Source organism: Pseudophryne corroboree, chromosome 2, assembly GCF_028390025.1.
Source record: "Pseudophryne corroboree isolate aPseCor3 chromosome 2, aPseCor3.hap2, whole genome shotgun sequence".
Lineage (NCBI taxonomy): Eukaryota > Metazoa > Chordata > Amphibia > Anura > Myobatrachidae > Pseudophryne > Pseudophryne corroboree.
The window spans coordinates 156,921,867-156,940,546 of NC_086445.1; the positions used below are offsets into that span (position 1 = coordinate 156,921,867).

An 18,680-nucleotide genomic window follows, 5' to 3' on the forward strand; every position below is an offset into this window, starting at 1 on the left:
GCTGCTGGATCCCCGTGTGGCCGTCGGCAATCGCCGTGCAGTTGAGGCGTCCCATACCTCACAGTGGAGGTCGGATGTAGGGCAGCCGACGGGCAGCAAAATGGATGAGCTGTGATGACCTAGGGCTGTAGGTTACTTTAAGATGAATTACCAACGGGAGAGTGTAGATGTGGAGAGGTATGTGACCCCAGGGGGGCAGATGTATTAATCCTGGAGAAGTGATAAGTGGAAGGTGATAAAGCACCAGCCAGTCAGCTCCTAACTGTCATGTTACAGACAGGGGGGCAGATTTATTAAGCTCAGTGAAGTGATAAAGTGGAAGGTGATTAAGGACCAGCCAATCAGATCCTAACTGCCATGTCACAGGCTGGGTTTGAAAAATGTCAGTTAGGAGCTGATTGGCTGGTCCTTTATCACCTTCCAATTTATCACTTCACCAAGCTTAATAAATCTACCCAAGGGTTTGAAAATGACAGGAGCTGATTGGCTGCTGTGTTATCACCTTCCACTTATCTCTTCTCCAGGCTTAATACATCTTACGTGTTTGCCCATGGTTGTGTGACTGATGCCTCCATATCATGATTCTGACTTTGCAGTATTCGTGCCAGAGAGTGAGATTAGAGAGGACACTGGTAGTGGCAGTAACTGACCCCATGCTGTAGTGCAGGGACGTGCAGTCAGGGGAGGCAGTGCCTCCCCTGTCATAATCATTAAAATAATATAAAGAAAATACTTATGACACATATTCTGTGTCATAAGTATGTGCGTTAGGCTTTATATTATTTTAATGATTCCTAGTGTGTAAAATACTTGTTTAAATGAGGTTAGGAGGCACCGCTGTCGGTGCCTCCTGCTGTCAGTGCAGAGGGCAGGAAGCGGTGAGGCGGGACCAAGAATTGGGCAGTGAAAGCCCATTAAAAAATTAAGCTGAAGCGGCACTAAGTGGAAGTGCCACTTTGACAGGGGAGTGAAAGGGGCGTGCTTTAAACCCATAGCACGCCCCTGTCGCTAAGACTGACCACAACAGCAGCAGCAGCGGTGGAGCGGGAACTTGCCGGCTGCCTCTGTCAGGCCGGGATCCGCAGAGCAGGAGGGGAGCTGCGAGTCCCGGTCACTGCCCAAGTCTCTGTCCCGCCGCCGTTACGACTGTGCGGCGCATCTTCCCCTTGCCTTGTCCCGCCGCCGTACCTGAGTCCCGCCGCCGCCATCCTTACTCAGCCCCTGAGACCTGCTTCCTGCTGCCGCCGGCTGTCTGGTCCGGAGCGTCGCCGCAGCTGCCAGGACACGAGGAGAGTGTCTGTGGATGGTGGATCGTGACCCCCCCTCCCCCAAGGCGAGTACCAACAGCACACTCACACTCACTCTCACTGTCTCTCACTCACTCTCTCTTTCTCTCTCGTCTGCTGATGTAATGTGTAAAAAAAATAAAAAGGGGGACGCTGTCTGCCGTAATGTGTAACAAAGGGGACGCTGTCTGCCGTAATGTGTAACAAAGGGGGATGCTGTCTGCCATAATGTGTAAAAAGGGGGACGCTGTCTGCCGTAATGTGTAAAAAAGGGGGTCGCTCTCTGCCGTAATGTGTAAAAAAGGGGGACTGTCTGCCGTAATGTGTAAAAAGGGGATGCTGTCTGCCGTAATGTGTAAAAAAGGGGGACGGTCTGCCGTAATGTGTAACAAAGGGGGACGCTGTCTGCTGTAATGTGTAAAAAAGGGGACGCTGTCGTCCGTAATGTGTAAAAAAGGGACGCTGTCTGCCATAATGTGTAAAAAAGGGGGCTGTCTGCCGTAATGTGTAAAAAAGGGGACGCTGTCTGCCGTAATATGTAAAAAAGGGGTACCTCTGATCCCAATGCCCCAACTATTTCAACTCAAGGGCTACCTAAAACACATATTTTCAAAAAATAAATAAATGTTTAAATAAAAAAATAGAAGTAGGCGGGCACTGTCAGCCTACTTCCATGACATCACAAGTGGCGGTAAGGTTCATCGCTGGACTTTGCAGATCATTATGGCTGCAGTGCCTCACCAGCCAATGACCTCACCGCACGCCACTGCTGTAGTGGGGTACTCCCTAGTAATATTCATATTGAGCATCACATTTTTTTTGCTAATAAGATTTGCCTTAAAGTGCTGCCTAAAGACACTATAGAGTCTCTATAAAGTTTGTTGTGTATTTTTCTATTATCCAGAGGTGTAAGAAGGGGGATCGGCCCCACCGGCCTGTGCCCCACTCGCACCCTCCATCATTTCTATCATTTTTTTAAATAAAAGAGCAGCGGGGAGAGCAGTGGCACAATGAACGGGGATGCGCAGTAAAAGCCAGAGGAGGTGATCCAGCCTCTCCCCTTTCCTCCCCCTCTATGACGCTGCTGTTGCTGCGGTTCAACGTCACAATGGGCCCCGGCCCAAAAACGAGAACACAGGACCTGGCCTGGTGCTGGTGAGAGGGGAACCCGATGCTGCCGATGCATGTGAAAGGTGCTCCTGGATCTGCCGCAGGTACATAGTGCTCCTTGATGGGGAGGAGGAACACAGTCTTGCTTGTACCGGGGGTATGGGGTAAGAGCAATCTACAGTACACAGTGCCACCTGTACTGGGGGATTAGGTGGTACACAGGGATGCCCGTTTCACCCCTTTCACACATCCCTCACCTCTCTCTCTCTCAACCCCCCTCTCTGTCTCACCTCTCGCTCTCTTTCTTTCTTTCTCTCTCTCTGCCCCTGGTCTCTCTCTCCTCTCCCTCTCTCACTCCCTTTCCTCATGCCTCCCCCTCTCTCTCTCTCTCTCTTCCCATTCCTTCCTCCTCCCTTTCCTCTGTCTCTCTCCCCATTCTTCCCATCCCCATGTCTACTCTCTCACACAGTTTTTCACCAAAAAAGTGAAGCCACGCCCCTCCCGTCGACTACGCCCATTCTTCGGGAGCGTACAGAGCTCCTTTTTTTTTTAGGGGGGCGCCATTCTCCATCTTGCACTGGGCGCCAAAGACCCCAGTTACGCATCCGAACGTGGGTCCATCAAGTGAGAAAATGTGCAGGTCCAATGCTTGATTATAGCGGTCCAAAAATGTCTTCATGCTTGGTTTGTTCAGATTTAATTCTTTCAAACTACAGGTTGAGTATCCCATATCCAAATATTCCGAAATACGGAATATTCCGAAATACGGACTTTTTTGAGTGAGACTGAGATAGTGAAACCTTTGTTTTTTGATGGCTCAATGTACACAAACTTTGTTTAGTACTCAAAGTTATTAAAAATATTGTATTAAATGACCTTCAGGCTGTGTGTATAAGGTGTATATGAAACATAAATGAATTGTGTGAATGTAGACACACTTTGTTTAATGCACAAAGTTATAAAAAATATTGGCTAAAATTACCTTCAGGCTGTATGTATAAGGTATATATGTAACATAAATGCATTCTGTGCTTAGATTTAGGTCCCATCACCATGGCCCTCATTCCGAGTTGTTCGCTCGGTATTTTTCATCGCATCGCAATGAAAATCCGCTTAGTACGCATGCGCAATGTTCGCACTGCGACTGCGCCAAGTAACTTTGCTATGTAGAAAGTAATTTTACTCACGGCTTTTTCATCGCTCCGGCGAACGTAATGTGATTGACAGGAAATGGGTGTTACTGGGCGGAAACACGGCGTTTCAGGGGCGTGTGGCTGAAAACGCTACCGTTTCCGGAAAAAACGCAGGAGTGGCCGGAGAAACGGTGGGAGTGCCTGGGCGAACGCTGGGTGTGTTTGTGACGTCAACCAGGGCCGACAAGCACTGAACTGATCGCACAGGCAGAGTAAGTCTGAAGCTATTCTGAAACTGCTAAGTAGTTAGTAATCGCAATATTGCGAATACATCGGTCGCAATTTTAAGAAGCTAAGATTCACTCCCAGTAGGCGGCGGCTTAGCGTGTGTAACTCTGCTAAATTCGCCTTGCGACCGATCAACTCGGAATGAGGGCCCATGATATCTCATTATGGTATGCAATTATTCCAAAATACGGAAAAATCCGATATCCAAAATTCTTCTGGTCCCAAGCATTTTGGATAAGGGATACTCAACCTGTATCCTCTAATTCTTTCCACACATGTACAGCATATTTAAAATAAAAATAAAAAAATAAGATTTTACTTACCGGTAAATCTATTTCTCGTAGTTCGTAGTGGATGCTGGGGACTCCGTAAGGACCATGGGGAATAGACGGGCTCCGCAGGAGACAGGGCACTTTAAGAAAGAAATTGGATACTGGTGTGCTCTGGCTCCTCCCTCTATGTCCCTCCTCCAGACCTCAGTTAGAGAAACTGTGCCCGGAAGAGCTGACAGCACAAGGAAAGGATTTTGGAATCCAGGGCAAGACTCATACCAGCCACACCAATCACACCGTATAACTTGTGATAAACTTATCCAGTTAACAGTATGAACAACAACAGAGCATCAGATCAACCCTGATGCAACTATAACATAACCCTTATGTAAGCAATAACTATATACAAGCATTGCAGAAAAAGTCTGCACTTGGGACAAGCGCCCAGCATCCACTACGGACTACGAGAAATAGATTTACCGGTAAGTAAAATCTTATTTTCTCTAACGTCCTAGTGGATGCTGGGGACTCCGTAAGGACCATGGGGATTATACCAAAGCTCCCAAACGGGCGGGAGAGTGCGGATGACTCTGCAGCACCGAATGAGCAAACACAAGGTTCTCCTCAGCCAGGGTATCAAACTTGTAGAACTTTGCAAAAGTGTTTGAACCCGACCAAGTAGCTGCTCGGCAAAGCTGTAATGCCGAGACCCCTCGGGCAGCCGCCCAAGAAGAGCCCACCTTCCTTGTGGAATGTGCTTTTACTGATTTTGGCTGCGGCAATCCTGCCGCAGAATGAGCCTGCTGATTCGTGTTACAGATCCAGCGAGCAATAGTTTGCTTTGAAGCAGGAGCACCCAGCTTGTTGGGTGCATACAGGATAAACAGTGACTCAGTTTTCCTGACTCTAGCCGTTCTAGCTACATAAACCTTCAAAGCCCTGACCACATCTAGTAACTCGGAATCCTCCAAGTCACGAGTAGCGACAGGCACCACGATAGGTTGGTTCATATGAAAAGATGACACCACTTTTGGCAGAAATTGCGGACGTGTCCGCAATTCCGCCCTGTCCATATGGAAAACCAGATAGGGGCTTTTATGTGACAAAGCCGCTAATTCTGACACACGCCTAGCTGAAGCCAAGGCTAATAGCATGACCATCTTCCACGTGAGAAATTTTAACTCCACGGTTTTTAGTGGCTCAAACCAGTGTGACTTCAGGAAACTCAACACCACGTTAAGATCCCAAGGTGCCACTGGAGGCACAAAAGGGGGCTGAATATGCAGCACTCCCTTCACAAACGTCTGGACTTCAGGAAGAGAAGCCAGTTCTTTTTGAAAGAAAATGGATAGGGCCGAAATCTGGACCTTAATGGAACCCAATTTTAGGCTCAAAGTCACTCCCGACTGTAGGAAGTGAAGGAAACGGCCCAGCTGGAATTCCTCCGTAGGGGCATTCCTGGCCTCACACCAAGCAACATATTTTCGCCATATACGGTGATAATGTTTAGCCGTCACGTCCTTCCTAGCCTTTATCAGCGTAGGAATGACCTCATCTGGAATGCCTTTTTCTGCTAGGACCCGGCGTTCAACCGCCATGCCGTCAAACGCAGCCGCGGTAAGTCTTGGAACAGACAGGGCCCCTGTTGCAACAAGTCCTGTCTTAGAGGAAGAGGCCATGGGTCCTCTGTGAGCAGTTCTTGCAACTCTGGATACCAAGTCCTTCTTGGCCAATCCGGAAAAATGAGTATTGTTCTCACTCCTCTTCTTCTTATGATTCTCAGCAACTTGGGTATGAGAGGAAGAGGAGGAAATACATAGACCAACTGGAACACCCACGGTGTCACTAGAGTGTCTACAGCTATCGCCTGAGGGTCTCTTGACCTGGCGCAATATCTCTGTAGCTTTTTGTTGAGGCGGGATGCCATCATGTCTACTTGTGGCAGTTCCCACCGACTTGCAATCTGCGTGAAGACTTCTTGATGAAGTCCCCACTCTCCCGGGTGGAGGTCGTGCCTGCTGAGGAAGTCTGCTTCCCAGTTGTCCACTCCCGGAATGAACACTGCTGACAGTGCGCTTACGTGATTCTCCGCCCAGTGAAGAATTCTGGTGGCTTCCGCCATCGCCACCCTGCTCCTTGTGCCGCCTTGGCGGTTTACATGAGCCACTGCGGTGATGTTGTCTGACTGAGTCAGCACCGGTCGGTCGCGAAGCAGGGTCTCCGCTTGTCGTAGGGCGTTGTATATTGCCCTTAGTTCCAGGATGTTGATGTTAAGACAAGTCTCCTGACTTGACCACAGACCTTGGAAATTTCTTCCCTGAGTGACTGCCCCCCACCCTCGGAGGCTTGCGTCCGTGGTCACCAGGACCCAGTCCTGAATGCCGAATCTGCGGCCCTCGAGAAGGTGAGCACTCTGCAGCCACCACAGGAGAGACACCCTGGCCCTGGGGGACAGGGTGATCAGCCGATGCATCAGTAGATGTGATCCGGACCACTTGTCCAACAGATCCCACTGAAAGGTCCTCGCATGGAACCTGCCGAAGGGAATGGCCTCGTATGAGGCCACCATCTTTCCCAGGACTCGCGTGCAGTGATGCACCGACACCTGTTTTGGTTTTAATAGGTCTCTGACCAATGTCATGAGCTCCTGAGCCTTCTCCATCGGGAGATAAACCCTCTTCTGGTCTGTGTCCAGAATCATGCCCAGGAAGGGCAGACGAGTCGTAGGAATCAACTGCGACTTTTGAATATTCAGAATCCAGCCGTGCTGTTGTAATACTTCCCGATAGCGTGCCACGCTGATCAGCAACTGCTCTCTGGACCTCGCCTTTATGAGGAGATCGTCCAAGTATGGGATAATTTTGACTCCTTGCCGTCGCAGGAGTACCATCATTTCCGCCATTACCTTGGTAAATATTCTCGGTGCCGTGGAGAGACCAAACGGCAACGTCTGGAATTGGTAATGACAATCCTTTACCACAAATCTGAGGTACGCCTGATGAGGTGGATAAATGGGGACATGAAGGTAAGCATCCTTTATGTACAGAGACACCATAAAATCCCCCTCCTCCAGGCTTGCGAAGACCGCTCTGAGTGATTCCATCTTGAACTTTAACCTTTTCAGGTATATGTTCAGGGATTTTAAATTCAATATGGGTCTGACCGAACCGTCCGGTTTTGGTACCACAAACATGGTCAAATAGTAACCCCTTCCCTGTTGAAGGAGGGGAACCTTTACCACCACCTGCTGAAGATACAATTTGTGAATTGCAGCTAACACTATTTTCTTCTCTAAGGGGGAAGCTGGCAGGGCCGATTTGAGGTAACGGTGAGGGGGCATCTCTTCGAATTCCAGCTTGTATCCCTGAGACACAATATCTATAGCCCAGGGATCCACCTGGGAGTGAACCCACTTGTGGCTGAAATTTCGGAGACGCGCCCCCACCGGGCCTAGCTCCGCCTGTGGAGCCCCAGCGTCATGCGGTGGATTTAGTGGAGGCCGGGGAGGACTTCTGTTCCTGGGAACTAGCTGTATTATGCAGCTTTTTTCCTCTACCCCTGCCTCTGGCAAGAAAGGACTCACCTCGTACTTTCTTGCCTCTTTGTGATCGAAAGGACTGCATTTGGTAATATGGTGCTTTCTTAGGTTGTGAGGGAATAAATGGCAAAAAATTTGACTTTCCAGCCGTAGCTGTGGAGACAAGGTCCGAGAGACCGTCCCCAAACAATTCCTCACCCTTGTAAGGTAAAACCTCCATGTGCCTTTTTGAGTCGGCATCGCCTGTCCATTGCCGAGTCCACAGGACCCTTCTGGCAGAAATCGACATTGCATTTATTCTAGAGCCCAGTAGGCTAATGTCTCTTTGGGCATCTCTCATATATAGGACAGTGTCTTTTATATGCCCCAGGGTCAGTACTATAGTATCCTTGTCCAAGGTATCAAGTTCCTCAGATAAGGTATCTGTCCATGCTGCTACAGCACTACACATCCAGGCCGACGCAATTGCCGGCCTTAGTAGGGTACCTGAATGTGTATAAATGGACTTCAGGATACCCTCCTGCTTTCTATCCGCAGCATCTTGTAGGGTGGCCGTATCCTGTGACGGCAGGGCTACCCTCTTGGATAAGCGTGTTAAAGCTTTGTCTACCCTAGGGGAGGATTCCCAGCGTAACCTGTCCGTTGGCGGGAAAGGATACGCCATAAGCATCCGTTTGGAAATCTGCAGTTTTCTATCTGGAGAATCCCAAGCCTTTTCACATAACTCATTTAATTCATGTGACGGGGGAAAGGTCACCTCTTGCCTTTTTTCTCCATACATATAAACCCTCTTGTCAGGGACTGGGGTTTCCTCTGTGATGTGCAATACATCCTTCATTGCTATAATCATGTAACGGATGGCTTTAGCCATTTTAGGCTGTAACTTTGCATCATCGCCATCGACACTGGAGTCAGAATCCGTGACGACATCTGTGTCAACAATTTGGGATAGTGGGCGCTTCTGAGACCCTGACGGCCTCTGCGACATAGGATCAGGCATGGGCTGAGACCCCGGCTGTCCCAAGGCTTCAGCTTTATCCAACCTTTTATGCACGGAAGTAACATTATCATTTAAATCCTTCCACATATCCATCCAATCAGGGGTCGGCGCCGTCGGCGGCGACCCCACATTCATTTGCTCCCGCTCTGTTTCCACATAGCCTTCCTCGTCAAACATGCCGACACAAGCGTACCGACACACCACACACACAGGGGAAGCTCTTTTTGAAGACAGTTCCCCCACAAGGCCCTTTGGAGAGACAGAGAGAGAGTATGCCAGCACACACCCCAGCGCTATATATCCCAGGAGTCACACAGTAACTTAGTGTTAGCCCAGTAGCTGCTGTATATATTGTTTTTGCGCCAAATTTATGTGCCCCCCCTCTCTTTTTACCCTCTTCTACTGTGATTCTGCAGGGGAGAGCCTGGGGAGCTTCCTCTCAGCTGAGCTGTGGAGAGAAAATGGCGCTGGTGAGTGCTGAGGAAGAAGCCCCGCCCCCTCAGCGGCGGGCTTCTGTCCCGCGTTTCTGTGTAAAAAATATGGTGGGGGCCCATGCATATATACAGTGCCCAACTGTATATATGCCCAATTTTGCCAAGAGGTCTCTAATTGCTGCCCAGGGCGCCCCCTGCGCCCTGCACCCTACAGTGACCGGAGTGTGTTGTGGGTTTAGTGTGGGAGCAATGGCGCACAGCTGCAGTGCTGTGCGCTACCTCATATGAAGACTGGAGTCTTCTGCCGCCGATTTCGAAGTCTTCTTGCTTCTGACACCGGCTTCTGTCTTCTGGCTCTGCGAGGGGGACGGCGGCGCGGCTCCGGGATCGGACGACCAAGGGTGCGATCCTGTGTACGATCCCTCTGGAGCTAATGGTGTCCAGTAGCCTAAGAAGCAGGACCTATCTTCAGTGAGTAGGGCTGCTTCTCTCCCCTCAGTCCCACGTAGCAGAGAGTCAGTTGCCAGCAGATCTCTCTGAAAATAAAAAACCTAACAAAATACTTTCTTTTTAGCAAGCTCAGGAGAGCTCACTAAGTAGCACCCAGCTTGTCCGGGCACAGATTCAAACTGAGGTCTGGAGGAGGGACATAGAGGGAGGAGCCAGAGCACACCAGTATCCAATTTCTTTCTTAAAGTGCCCTGTCTCCTGCGGAGCCTGTCTATTCCCCATGGTCCTTACGGAGTCCCCAGCATCCACTAGGACGTTAGAGAAAAGTGATTTAACTTAATGATTTAAGGGGGAAAAATCAAGTGATTTAGATCACTATTTAAATTGTGATTTAAATCAAGTTGATTTCAATCAGCACACCCTGCTGCGACACTGCCATAACACGCCCATAAGACGGTACATCTCCATACTGTACATCTGAATAGCCACCACCCAGTCACTGCCCACATATTTCCAATACATTTCAGACACCCTGTGTCTCAATTGTTCTGCAACTCTGTGCGCACACACCATGGAACACATACATAGTGTGAGGTTTTATGGATTTTTGCACATGTGCAGTAGTAAAAAAAACATTTTACCTGAATATTTATTATTATTATTTATTTATATAGCGCACACATATTCGACAGCGCTGTACAGAGAATATTTGCCCATTCACATCAGTCTCTGCCCCAGTGGAGCTTACAATCTATATTCCCTATCTCATATACAGGCAGTCACATTCACGCTAGGGTTAATTTTCTTGGGAGCCAATCAACCGACCAGGATATTTGGGGGGGAGATTGAGGGAGGAAACCGAATTACCCGGAGGAAACCCACGCAAGTACGGGGAGAATATACAAACTCCACACAGTTAGGGCCATGGTGGGAATCAAATCCATGACTGCAGTGCTGTGAGGCAGTAATGCTAACCATGACACCATCCATACTGAACATCTGTATTGCTTGTGACCCTAAGGGCAGAACTGAATTGGGCGTGACTTTTAGCGAGCAAAAAAACCTCATCAGAACTCTCAATTTTGGATTACCGTGGATTTGTGCTCTCCAATTCTAAAAAAAATGATTGCAGGGTTTTCAGCTCTGGAAACATTGCGGTGCAAAGAAAAATAAAACCCTTAGGTGACCTCCGCAGCACCCGGTGGTCTCCCCTCCATCTTTGCATTGGGGACGGGGCAGATAGGAGACTTGTGGGCTGCTGGGAGATGTAGTTCTCCCAGCTGCAGCCTCCAAGAGGGGAAATCACACACGTCAGAGGGAGGGTGTCTCACACACACACAGACTCATGCACACACACAAGTCCCATTGATTTTTCCTAAGGATGACAATTGTAATAAAAATCAGACTTGCTCTGGACCTGGAGGTAAAAAACAGATGTGCGTCCCATTTCCTGTCCTCTAATTGAATAGCAAAACCCCACGGCTGCAGGAAAAACCTCTCTACCAACTGCCTGAGCCCCCATTCGGGATTGGTATGTGATCTCGGTGCGTGGCAGTATGGTGACTCTGTCGGGATCCCAGCGTCGGTATTAAGACTGCAGGGATCCCGACGAGCGGTATGCTAACCCCATACCACCCGTTCATGTACAGGTGGAACATCTAAGCCCTAAGTGGAACATCTTGGTGCAGAAAAGGAATTAGGACTGTAAAGTGCATGGGAACCAACTTTTTAAAATGATTGTGGGTGCTCACATTATATCAACTATACAGTTTAGGTAAAAGAAAATGCTATCTACAGTATCTGTGCTACCCACAATCTACATGATCATGAACAGAACAAATACTTTTTCTTCTGGGGGGGCAAAGCACCCATAGACTGGCACCTATGGCAGTTTGTACAAGTATAGTCAGTAGTCACGATTTGATTTCAATATCATATATAAAAGGTGTGTGTGTGTGTGTGTGTGTGTGTGTGTGTGTGTGTGTGTGTGTGTGTGTGTGTGTGTGAATCAAAGCAACCAAGGTCTGTTGTGGAACTACAAATACCAGCAGGCCATGACAATTCTTCCTTCAGCTTTCAGGAGATCCTGGGAGTTGTGGTTCCATAATGGCTGCAGTCAGCACATTACAAAAACCCACCATCCTACTGTATGTAAAGAAAAGGTCCTGTGCTGCCCGGTGTCCGCCGCCCTCTCGGACGTTCTCCCCAGCAGGTCACCTCTCCTGCAGCAACCTGCCAGCGGCAGCACCGGGCGGGATGAGTGACAGCCCTGCCTCCCGGGCAGCTTCCCCCCCCCGGCCCGTGCACCAACAGCTGTCGCTGAGGCTCCCATGCCTCGCCCACTTGTTGCAGTGCGACTCCCAGGGGATTACAGCCCAGCCTCGGAGAGAGCCCGGCGCTAGGAGAGGGGAGGGAGCTACTGCACTCACACTGTCCCTGCTGGGCTCCTGCTGAGTGGGTGCCCCCTGCTGCTGCCGCGTCTCAGGTGAGAAGGACTCTGCAGAAGTCACAGCTGGGCTGCAGCGTGCACACCTGGGCGCAGGACAGCGACTATGTGGACGCACCCGGTGCTGCTGCTGGTGCCGGGGACATGGCTGCTACTGCTGGCCGGGGAGACGGACGCACAGAGAGGGGCTGTGGACGGGTCCCCCTTGTCCTATGGACCTTTGGAAGAGGAGATCCTGGTGGCCAGCAACGGGATCCGCGTTCCCTTCGGGAGATCTGTCTACCTGGACCCCGTCCTGGACCTGGTGATCCAAGTGCAGCCGGGGGACAAGTGTCACATTAGCGTGCTCAGCAACGACCCCCTGTCCCAGGGGCCCGGGCACATTTCCCCAAACCGGTTCCCCTGCGAGTTCGGTGCTCGGGAGGTGAAATATTCCCACATGGGCGCACGCAGCCCTTCCAAGGACAGGGTGAAGCTCCTGCTGCGCTATGATACCCAGACCCGCACGCTGATCATACCATTCATGGTGGAGGTGGAGGTGCTCTTCACCCAGCTGGAGGTGGTGACCAGGAACATGCCACTGACTGTGGAAAAGCTGCTGGGCACCAGTAACCCCATAGACAAGAAGACTCTGGAATTTACCTATGATAGGACATTTGAAGTGTGCAGGATCATGCCCCTGGTGGGTTTGGCAGGATTGCCCAGGTATGGAAGTTTGCTATACAACAGTGGGCAAATGATGGACTGTGGGGAGTTTTTGAAGCAGGGTGTCCGCTACCAGCATACTTCCTCCACCCAGTCACCCAACAAAGACTTCATACCCATGTTGGTGGAGCTGCAGGATAAAGTAGGGAATGTACTCAAGCAGGAGCATTTCCAAATCCTAGTCAGGATCAAGGAAGGTCTGGAAAACACTCAGCCAAAGCCAAGCTTCATAGCCATGATGATGATGGAGGTGGATCAGTTTGTAATGACAGCTATCACCCCTGACATGCTAGCCGCAGAGGACTTAGAATCTGACCCAGGGGACCTTATATTTAATATAACTTCTTCCTTTGGTTCAGGACAGGGGCAGATCGTCAGTACAGATGACCGCAACTTGCCCATTACCTCCTTTTATCAGCGGGATCTGCAGGAACTCAGGATAGCTTACAAACCTCCTCCTGAAGACTCTGACACAGAGCGCTTATTTGAGGTGGAGCTGGAGGTGGTGGACACTGAAGGAGCTGTGTCTGATCCCTTTTCCTTCATGATTGTTGTTAAACCCATGAATACCCTGGCACCCGTGGTTACCAAGAACACAGGGCATCTTCTATATGAAGGACAATCACGTCCTCTTTCAAGTGCTCACAATCTACAGATCAGCGATGAGGACAATCTTGGTGAGGTTAAAGTGACCGTCCTGGATGGGTTAAGGCATGGTCAGTTGTTCCTGCTGGGTTCTGAGGGTTCCAAGGTTTTTACAGCCACTGACCTGGACCAGGGCAGAGTCATCTATCAACATGATGGTAGTGACACTTACAGTGACAACATCATATTCAGGATGACAGATGGACGACACGAAGTGGAGTTCCTTTTTCCAATCACTGTGGTGCCAACTGATGATGAGCCACCCATAGTTAATGCCAATACTGGTTTAATGATTTCGGAGAAAGAGGTGTCCCTAGTGACTCCAATTGTGTTGAGCGCAACAGATATTGACTCTGAAGACTCCACTATACGTTTCTTTATGGAGTTACCTTACTCAACATTGGGACAGATGGTTTTGCGCCAGTCTGAGATACCGCAAGATCCTTCTGAATGGCAGTTAATCCCTGAACTAAACCTCTACGAAAAGGTGGTAAAGGAGTGGACTCAGCAGGACATATTGGATGGGAAATTATTTTACAAGCACATTGGGCCACATAGCACTACTGCAGTCATGGATCAAATTGTTTTTAGAGTCCAGGATGATAATGACCCTCCAAATCAGTCTGGAGAACACACATTTGTAGTCAAAATAAACCCAATTGATGACTTACCTCCAGAGTTGTACACAGGCACCACACTCAAGATGGTGGTGCAGGAGTATCATTTGACCTACTTTAGGAGGAAATATTTACGATATACTGACCTGGATTCTGATGATAGGGATCTCAAATACACAGTGATCATTCCTCCATCTGATACAGATGAGAACAACCCTGTTCTTATGGGATTCATAGTCCTTTCTGAAAATCCAGACCATGTTGTTACAGAGTTCACACAGGCCCAGATAAATCATCATAAAATTTCCTACAAACCACCCGACCTAGAGCTTGGAATAACCCCACGTGTGGTGCAGTTTCACTATACTGTTGAGGATATGTCTGGGAATGTAGCAGAAGGAGATTTTACTATTTTTCTGGAGCCTGTGGACAACAAGCCCCCTAGTATTATTAATACAGGATTTACTGTGTTTGAAAGAGGAAGTCATATTATCACACCAGCGGAACTTGATGCCACTGATGCAGACACAGGCAGAGATAAAATCACTTTTACACTGACACAGTCTCCAAGGCATGGCCAGGTGATGTATTCCAATCATGTGATGGACGTTGGTGAGACATTTGTTTTGGATGACATACGTAAAGGAAGACTAAGTTATATGCACAGTGGTGAGGAGTCTACTAGTGATTCCTGCACTTTGGATGTTAGCGATGGGGTGCATGTTCTTACAATCATCATTAAGATCACTGTGCGATTGGTGGACGATGAAGTGCCCAGAATTATGTTACCAGCTGGAACCATTGGCTCCTACTTAGATGTATTGGAAGGCAGCTCTGCTGAAATCACTTCAAATGTTATTCAAGGTACAGATGCGGACACAGATGACCTTATGCTAACTTTCATTGTAGAAGATCCTCCACATCTTGGAGAAATTCTGGTAAATGGTGTGCCCACGGAAAGATTTTCTCAAAGGGACATCATTGATGGTTCTGTTGTTTATTCTCACACTTCTGGAGAAATTGGCATGCAGAAAAAGGAAGACTCATTTAATTTAACATTATCTGACCTTTCTGAGGAGTGGACTATTGGAGGAAATAGAGTTAATGGAGTTAGGGTCCAAGTGACCATTCTGCCCCTGGATAACCAGCCACCAGTTGTTACTGTGGGTGACCAGTTCACAGTTGTTGAAGGTGAAAAGAATGTAATTACACCTCCCCACTTAAGAGCACAAGATAGAGATACACCAAACGATGACATCCTTTGCACTATTGTTGTTCAGCCAACAGCTGGATATCTTGAGAACATTTCTCCAGCACCAGGATCTGAAAAATCTAGAGCAGGAACAGCTATTAGCGCATTTACATTGAAAGATATCAGACTGGGACATATGTATTATGTTCAAAGCATCCACAAAGGTGTTGAGCCTACAGAAGATAGACTGACTTTTCATTGTTCTGATGGCATAAACTTTTCCCAGAAGCATTTCTTCCCTGTTGTTATCATTCCAGCCAATGATGAAAAGCCAGAGATTTTCATGAGGGAGTTTGTGGTGATGGAGGGAATGAGTCTAGTCATTGATATTCCTATACTGAATGGGGCAGATGCAGACATCCCAGCTGATGAACTTGTATTTTTTATCACAAAGCCACCAAAACATGGCCACATAGTCAACCAGTTCACCAACGGTACTGTGATTGTCAATGACTTTAGCCTGGAAGACATCAAAGAGAGCTCCACCATTCTTTATGAACACGATGACTCTGAGACCAAAGAGGACAGTTTTGAGATAAAACTTACTGATGGAAAACATTCAGTGGTGAAAAATGTTCTTATCATGATTATACCTGTGGATGATGAAACCCCCAGGATGACCATTAATGATGGTCTTGAGATTGAAATTGGAGAAACAAAGCTGATTTCAAATAAAGTACTTAAAGCAACAGATTTGGACTCTGATGACAAGACTTTAACATATATAATACGCTATGGACCTGGCCAAGGCCTGCTGCAAAGAAGAAACCTATATGGTGGTCTAGAAAACATTACATTAGGTATGAACTTTACTCAGGATGAGGTGGACAGAGATCTCATACAGTACATGCACTTTGGTCAAGAGGGCATACGTGATCTTTTCAAATTTGATGTTACTGATGGCATTAATCCCCTTATTGATAGATATTTTTATGTAACTGTGGGGGGCATTGACATGGTCTTTCCAGATGTCATTTCCAAAGGAGTTTCTTTGAAAGAAGGGGGCAAGGTAACCCTTACCACTGACCTCCTTAGTACTAGTGATCTAAACAGTCCAGATGAACACTTGGTTTTCTCCATCACAAGGGCCCCAATACGTGGACATTTGGAATGCACTGACCTGCCAGGGGTGCCCATTACATCTTTCACCCAGCTGCAGTTAGCAGGTAATAAAATATATTACACACACACATCAGATGACGAAGTCAAGATGGACAGCTTTGAATTTGAGGTCACTGATGGATATAACCCTGTTTTCCGTACATTTAGGATATCCATCAGTGATGTGGATAATAAGAAGCCAGTGTTGACCGTCCTTGATCTAGCAGTGAGAGAGAGTGAGAATAAATTGATCACCCCCTTTGAACTTACGGTGGAAGACCGAGACACCCCTGACAGGCGCCTGAAATTCATCATTACGCAGGTACCAGTTCATGGGAAGATCCTGCATAACAATAGTAAAGCTGTGACCTCCTTTACAAAGCAAGATCTTAATGACAACCTTATTAGCTATAAGCATGATGGCACAGAGTCCACAGAAGACAGCTTTTCATTCACTGTGACGGATGGCACCCACACTGACTTTTACGTGTTTCCTGACACTGTCTATGAGACTCGACAGCCCCAGATGATGAAGATACAAATCATTGCAGTAGACAATGGCGTGCCACAGATTGTGGTGAATAAGGGGGCTCCAACTCTGCGCATTCTGAGTACTGGTCATTTAGGGTTCCTGATCACCAACAAGGCCCTTAAAGCAGAGGACAGGGACAGTCTTCACCTCTCACTCCGTATCCGGGTCACACAAGGTCCCAGTCATGGAATGCTCATCAACTTGTACAAAGGCAACCACAGCATCAATCAATTTACCCAAGGTAAGGCTCATTCTACCTGTTTATAGATTTCAGTGCTGTTAAATTGCCAAGTGTACATTCAAATAATTAACTTCTATAAATGTAGCTTGTACTGTTATTTGTGAGTGTTTTAAAATTATTTTTTGCCCATGTTCTTTAAACGTAGACCATATCTATTATTATTATTATTATAATTTTTTATTATTATTATTATTAATAATAATAATATCACTTATTAAAACATTAAGTAGGTTAGAGATATTATTTTGTATAAACTGTGTTTTATTTTAATTTCTCTTAAACCTGGAGCTGCAGTTGATGTTCCTGTAAACCTTAATCTTTGTATCTTTAATTACTTTTCACTGTGCTGCAGAACATTAGGTACCTGTGTTATCAATAATGAAAATTACCTATTAGAATATCATTTTTGCAACCTTTTGCTGCATTAAACGTAAAATATCCAGTGTCAGATGACAGATGATGCTTGGTGAAACTAAAAAGATATGCATTATTTTTTTTTCTATGACGATTCAACCCTATGAGGCACAGGGGGTAATTCTGAGTTGACCGTAGCAGGAAAATTTGTTAGCAGTTGGGCAAAACCATGTGCACTGCAGGGGAGGCAGATATAACATGTGCAGAGAGAGATAGATTTGGGTGTGGTGAGTTAAATCTGCAATCTAAATTGCAGTGTAAAAATAAAGCAGCCAGTATTTACCCTGCACAGAAACAAAATAACCCACCCAAATCTGACTCTCTCTGCACATGTTATATCTGCCCCCCTGCAGTGCACATGGTTTTGCCCAACTGCTAAAAAATTTCCTGCTGCGATCAACTTGGAATTACCCCCATTGATTGGAGATTATGAGCCCGATTTAACAGTTTAGAATGAATCCAGCACTGAGGTACTAATTAAGGGTGAGTAATCTTGCCAATGGTCAGGGCGGTTTTACCGGACCATGCAAGATTGCCGGTACACCAGGTAGATTTAATGAACATTGGAACGATGCCACATGCAATATCGTTCGGCTGGCCATGCAGCACAGCCAACCGGAACATGTCTCATGTGACCTGTGGGAGTGCGCAATAGGGTGTACAGATCAGACGATATGCACGGTTTGTCAATCCGATACGGTAAATCGTGCCAATATCACCCTGACATGTACCCACCCTAGGCAGCCTGTGCTCAAACATGAATATCATTAAAACCTGGACTGTTACGGCAGGATGTAATGGAGTCTGAGATCTCAGGAGGTGCGGGTTGCTGGCCAATCTCTGACCTTTTTATAAGGGACAATTACTTACAAGGCAAGGCTTTTAGTGATTGTCCCTTTAACAAAAACTTCAGAGATCAGCTGGCAACCTGAATCTCTGGCGATCTTGGACTCCCGCCGATAGGGGGCATTTGTTTGGGGACCACTGCCCTACAGGGAGGGGAGGATGGGTCAAATTTAGATTTTGGGTGGTTTTAGCTGAACTCTAAATCACATGAAGCTACCCAATATCTGTGTGCTACATGCAAAAGCAGGCAGAATTTTCTCAATTTGAGAAGAAAACAAAATAGCATTTTCACCTCTTTGCATTGCAAAATGTTTTGTCCAAGTACCAGTGTGACATCTTTGTCTGATTTAGAGTTGTGATAAATTCCAGC

The 18,680-nt window shown here is 47.4% G+C and overlaps 1 protein-coding gene across 1 annotated transcript in view; it reads left to right on the forward strand.

Moving 5' to 3' along the window:
• The first annotated feature begins 11,878 nt into the window (after positions 1-11,878).
• The window catches only part of FREM2 (FRAS1 related extracellular matrix 2), a 285,338-nt gene continuing 278,536 nt past the window's right edge, over positions 11,879-18,680 (forward strand). Inside the window, exon 1 of the mRNA XM_063951860.1 lies at positions 11,879-17,050. Within this exon, the coding sequence (XP_063807930.1) occupies positions 12,064-17,050 (4,987 nt within the window). The 5' untranslated portion in view covers positions 11,879-12,063. The remainder of the gene's footprint in view (positions 17,051-18,680) is intronic.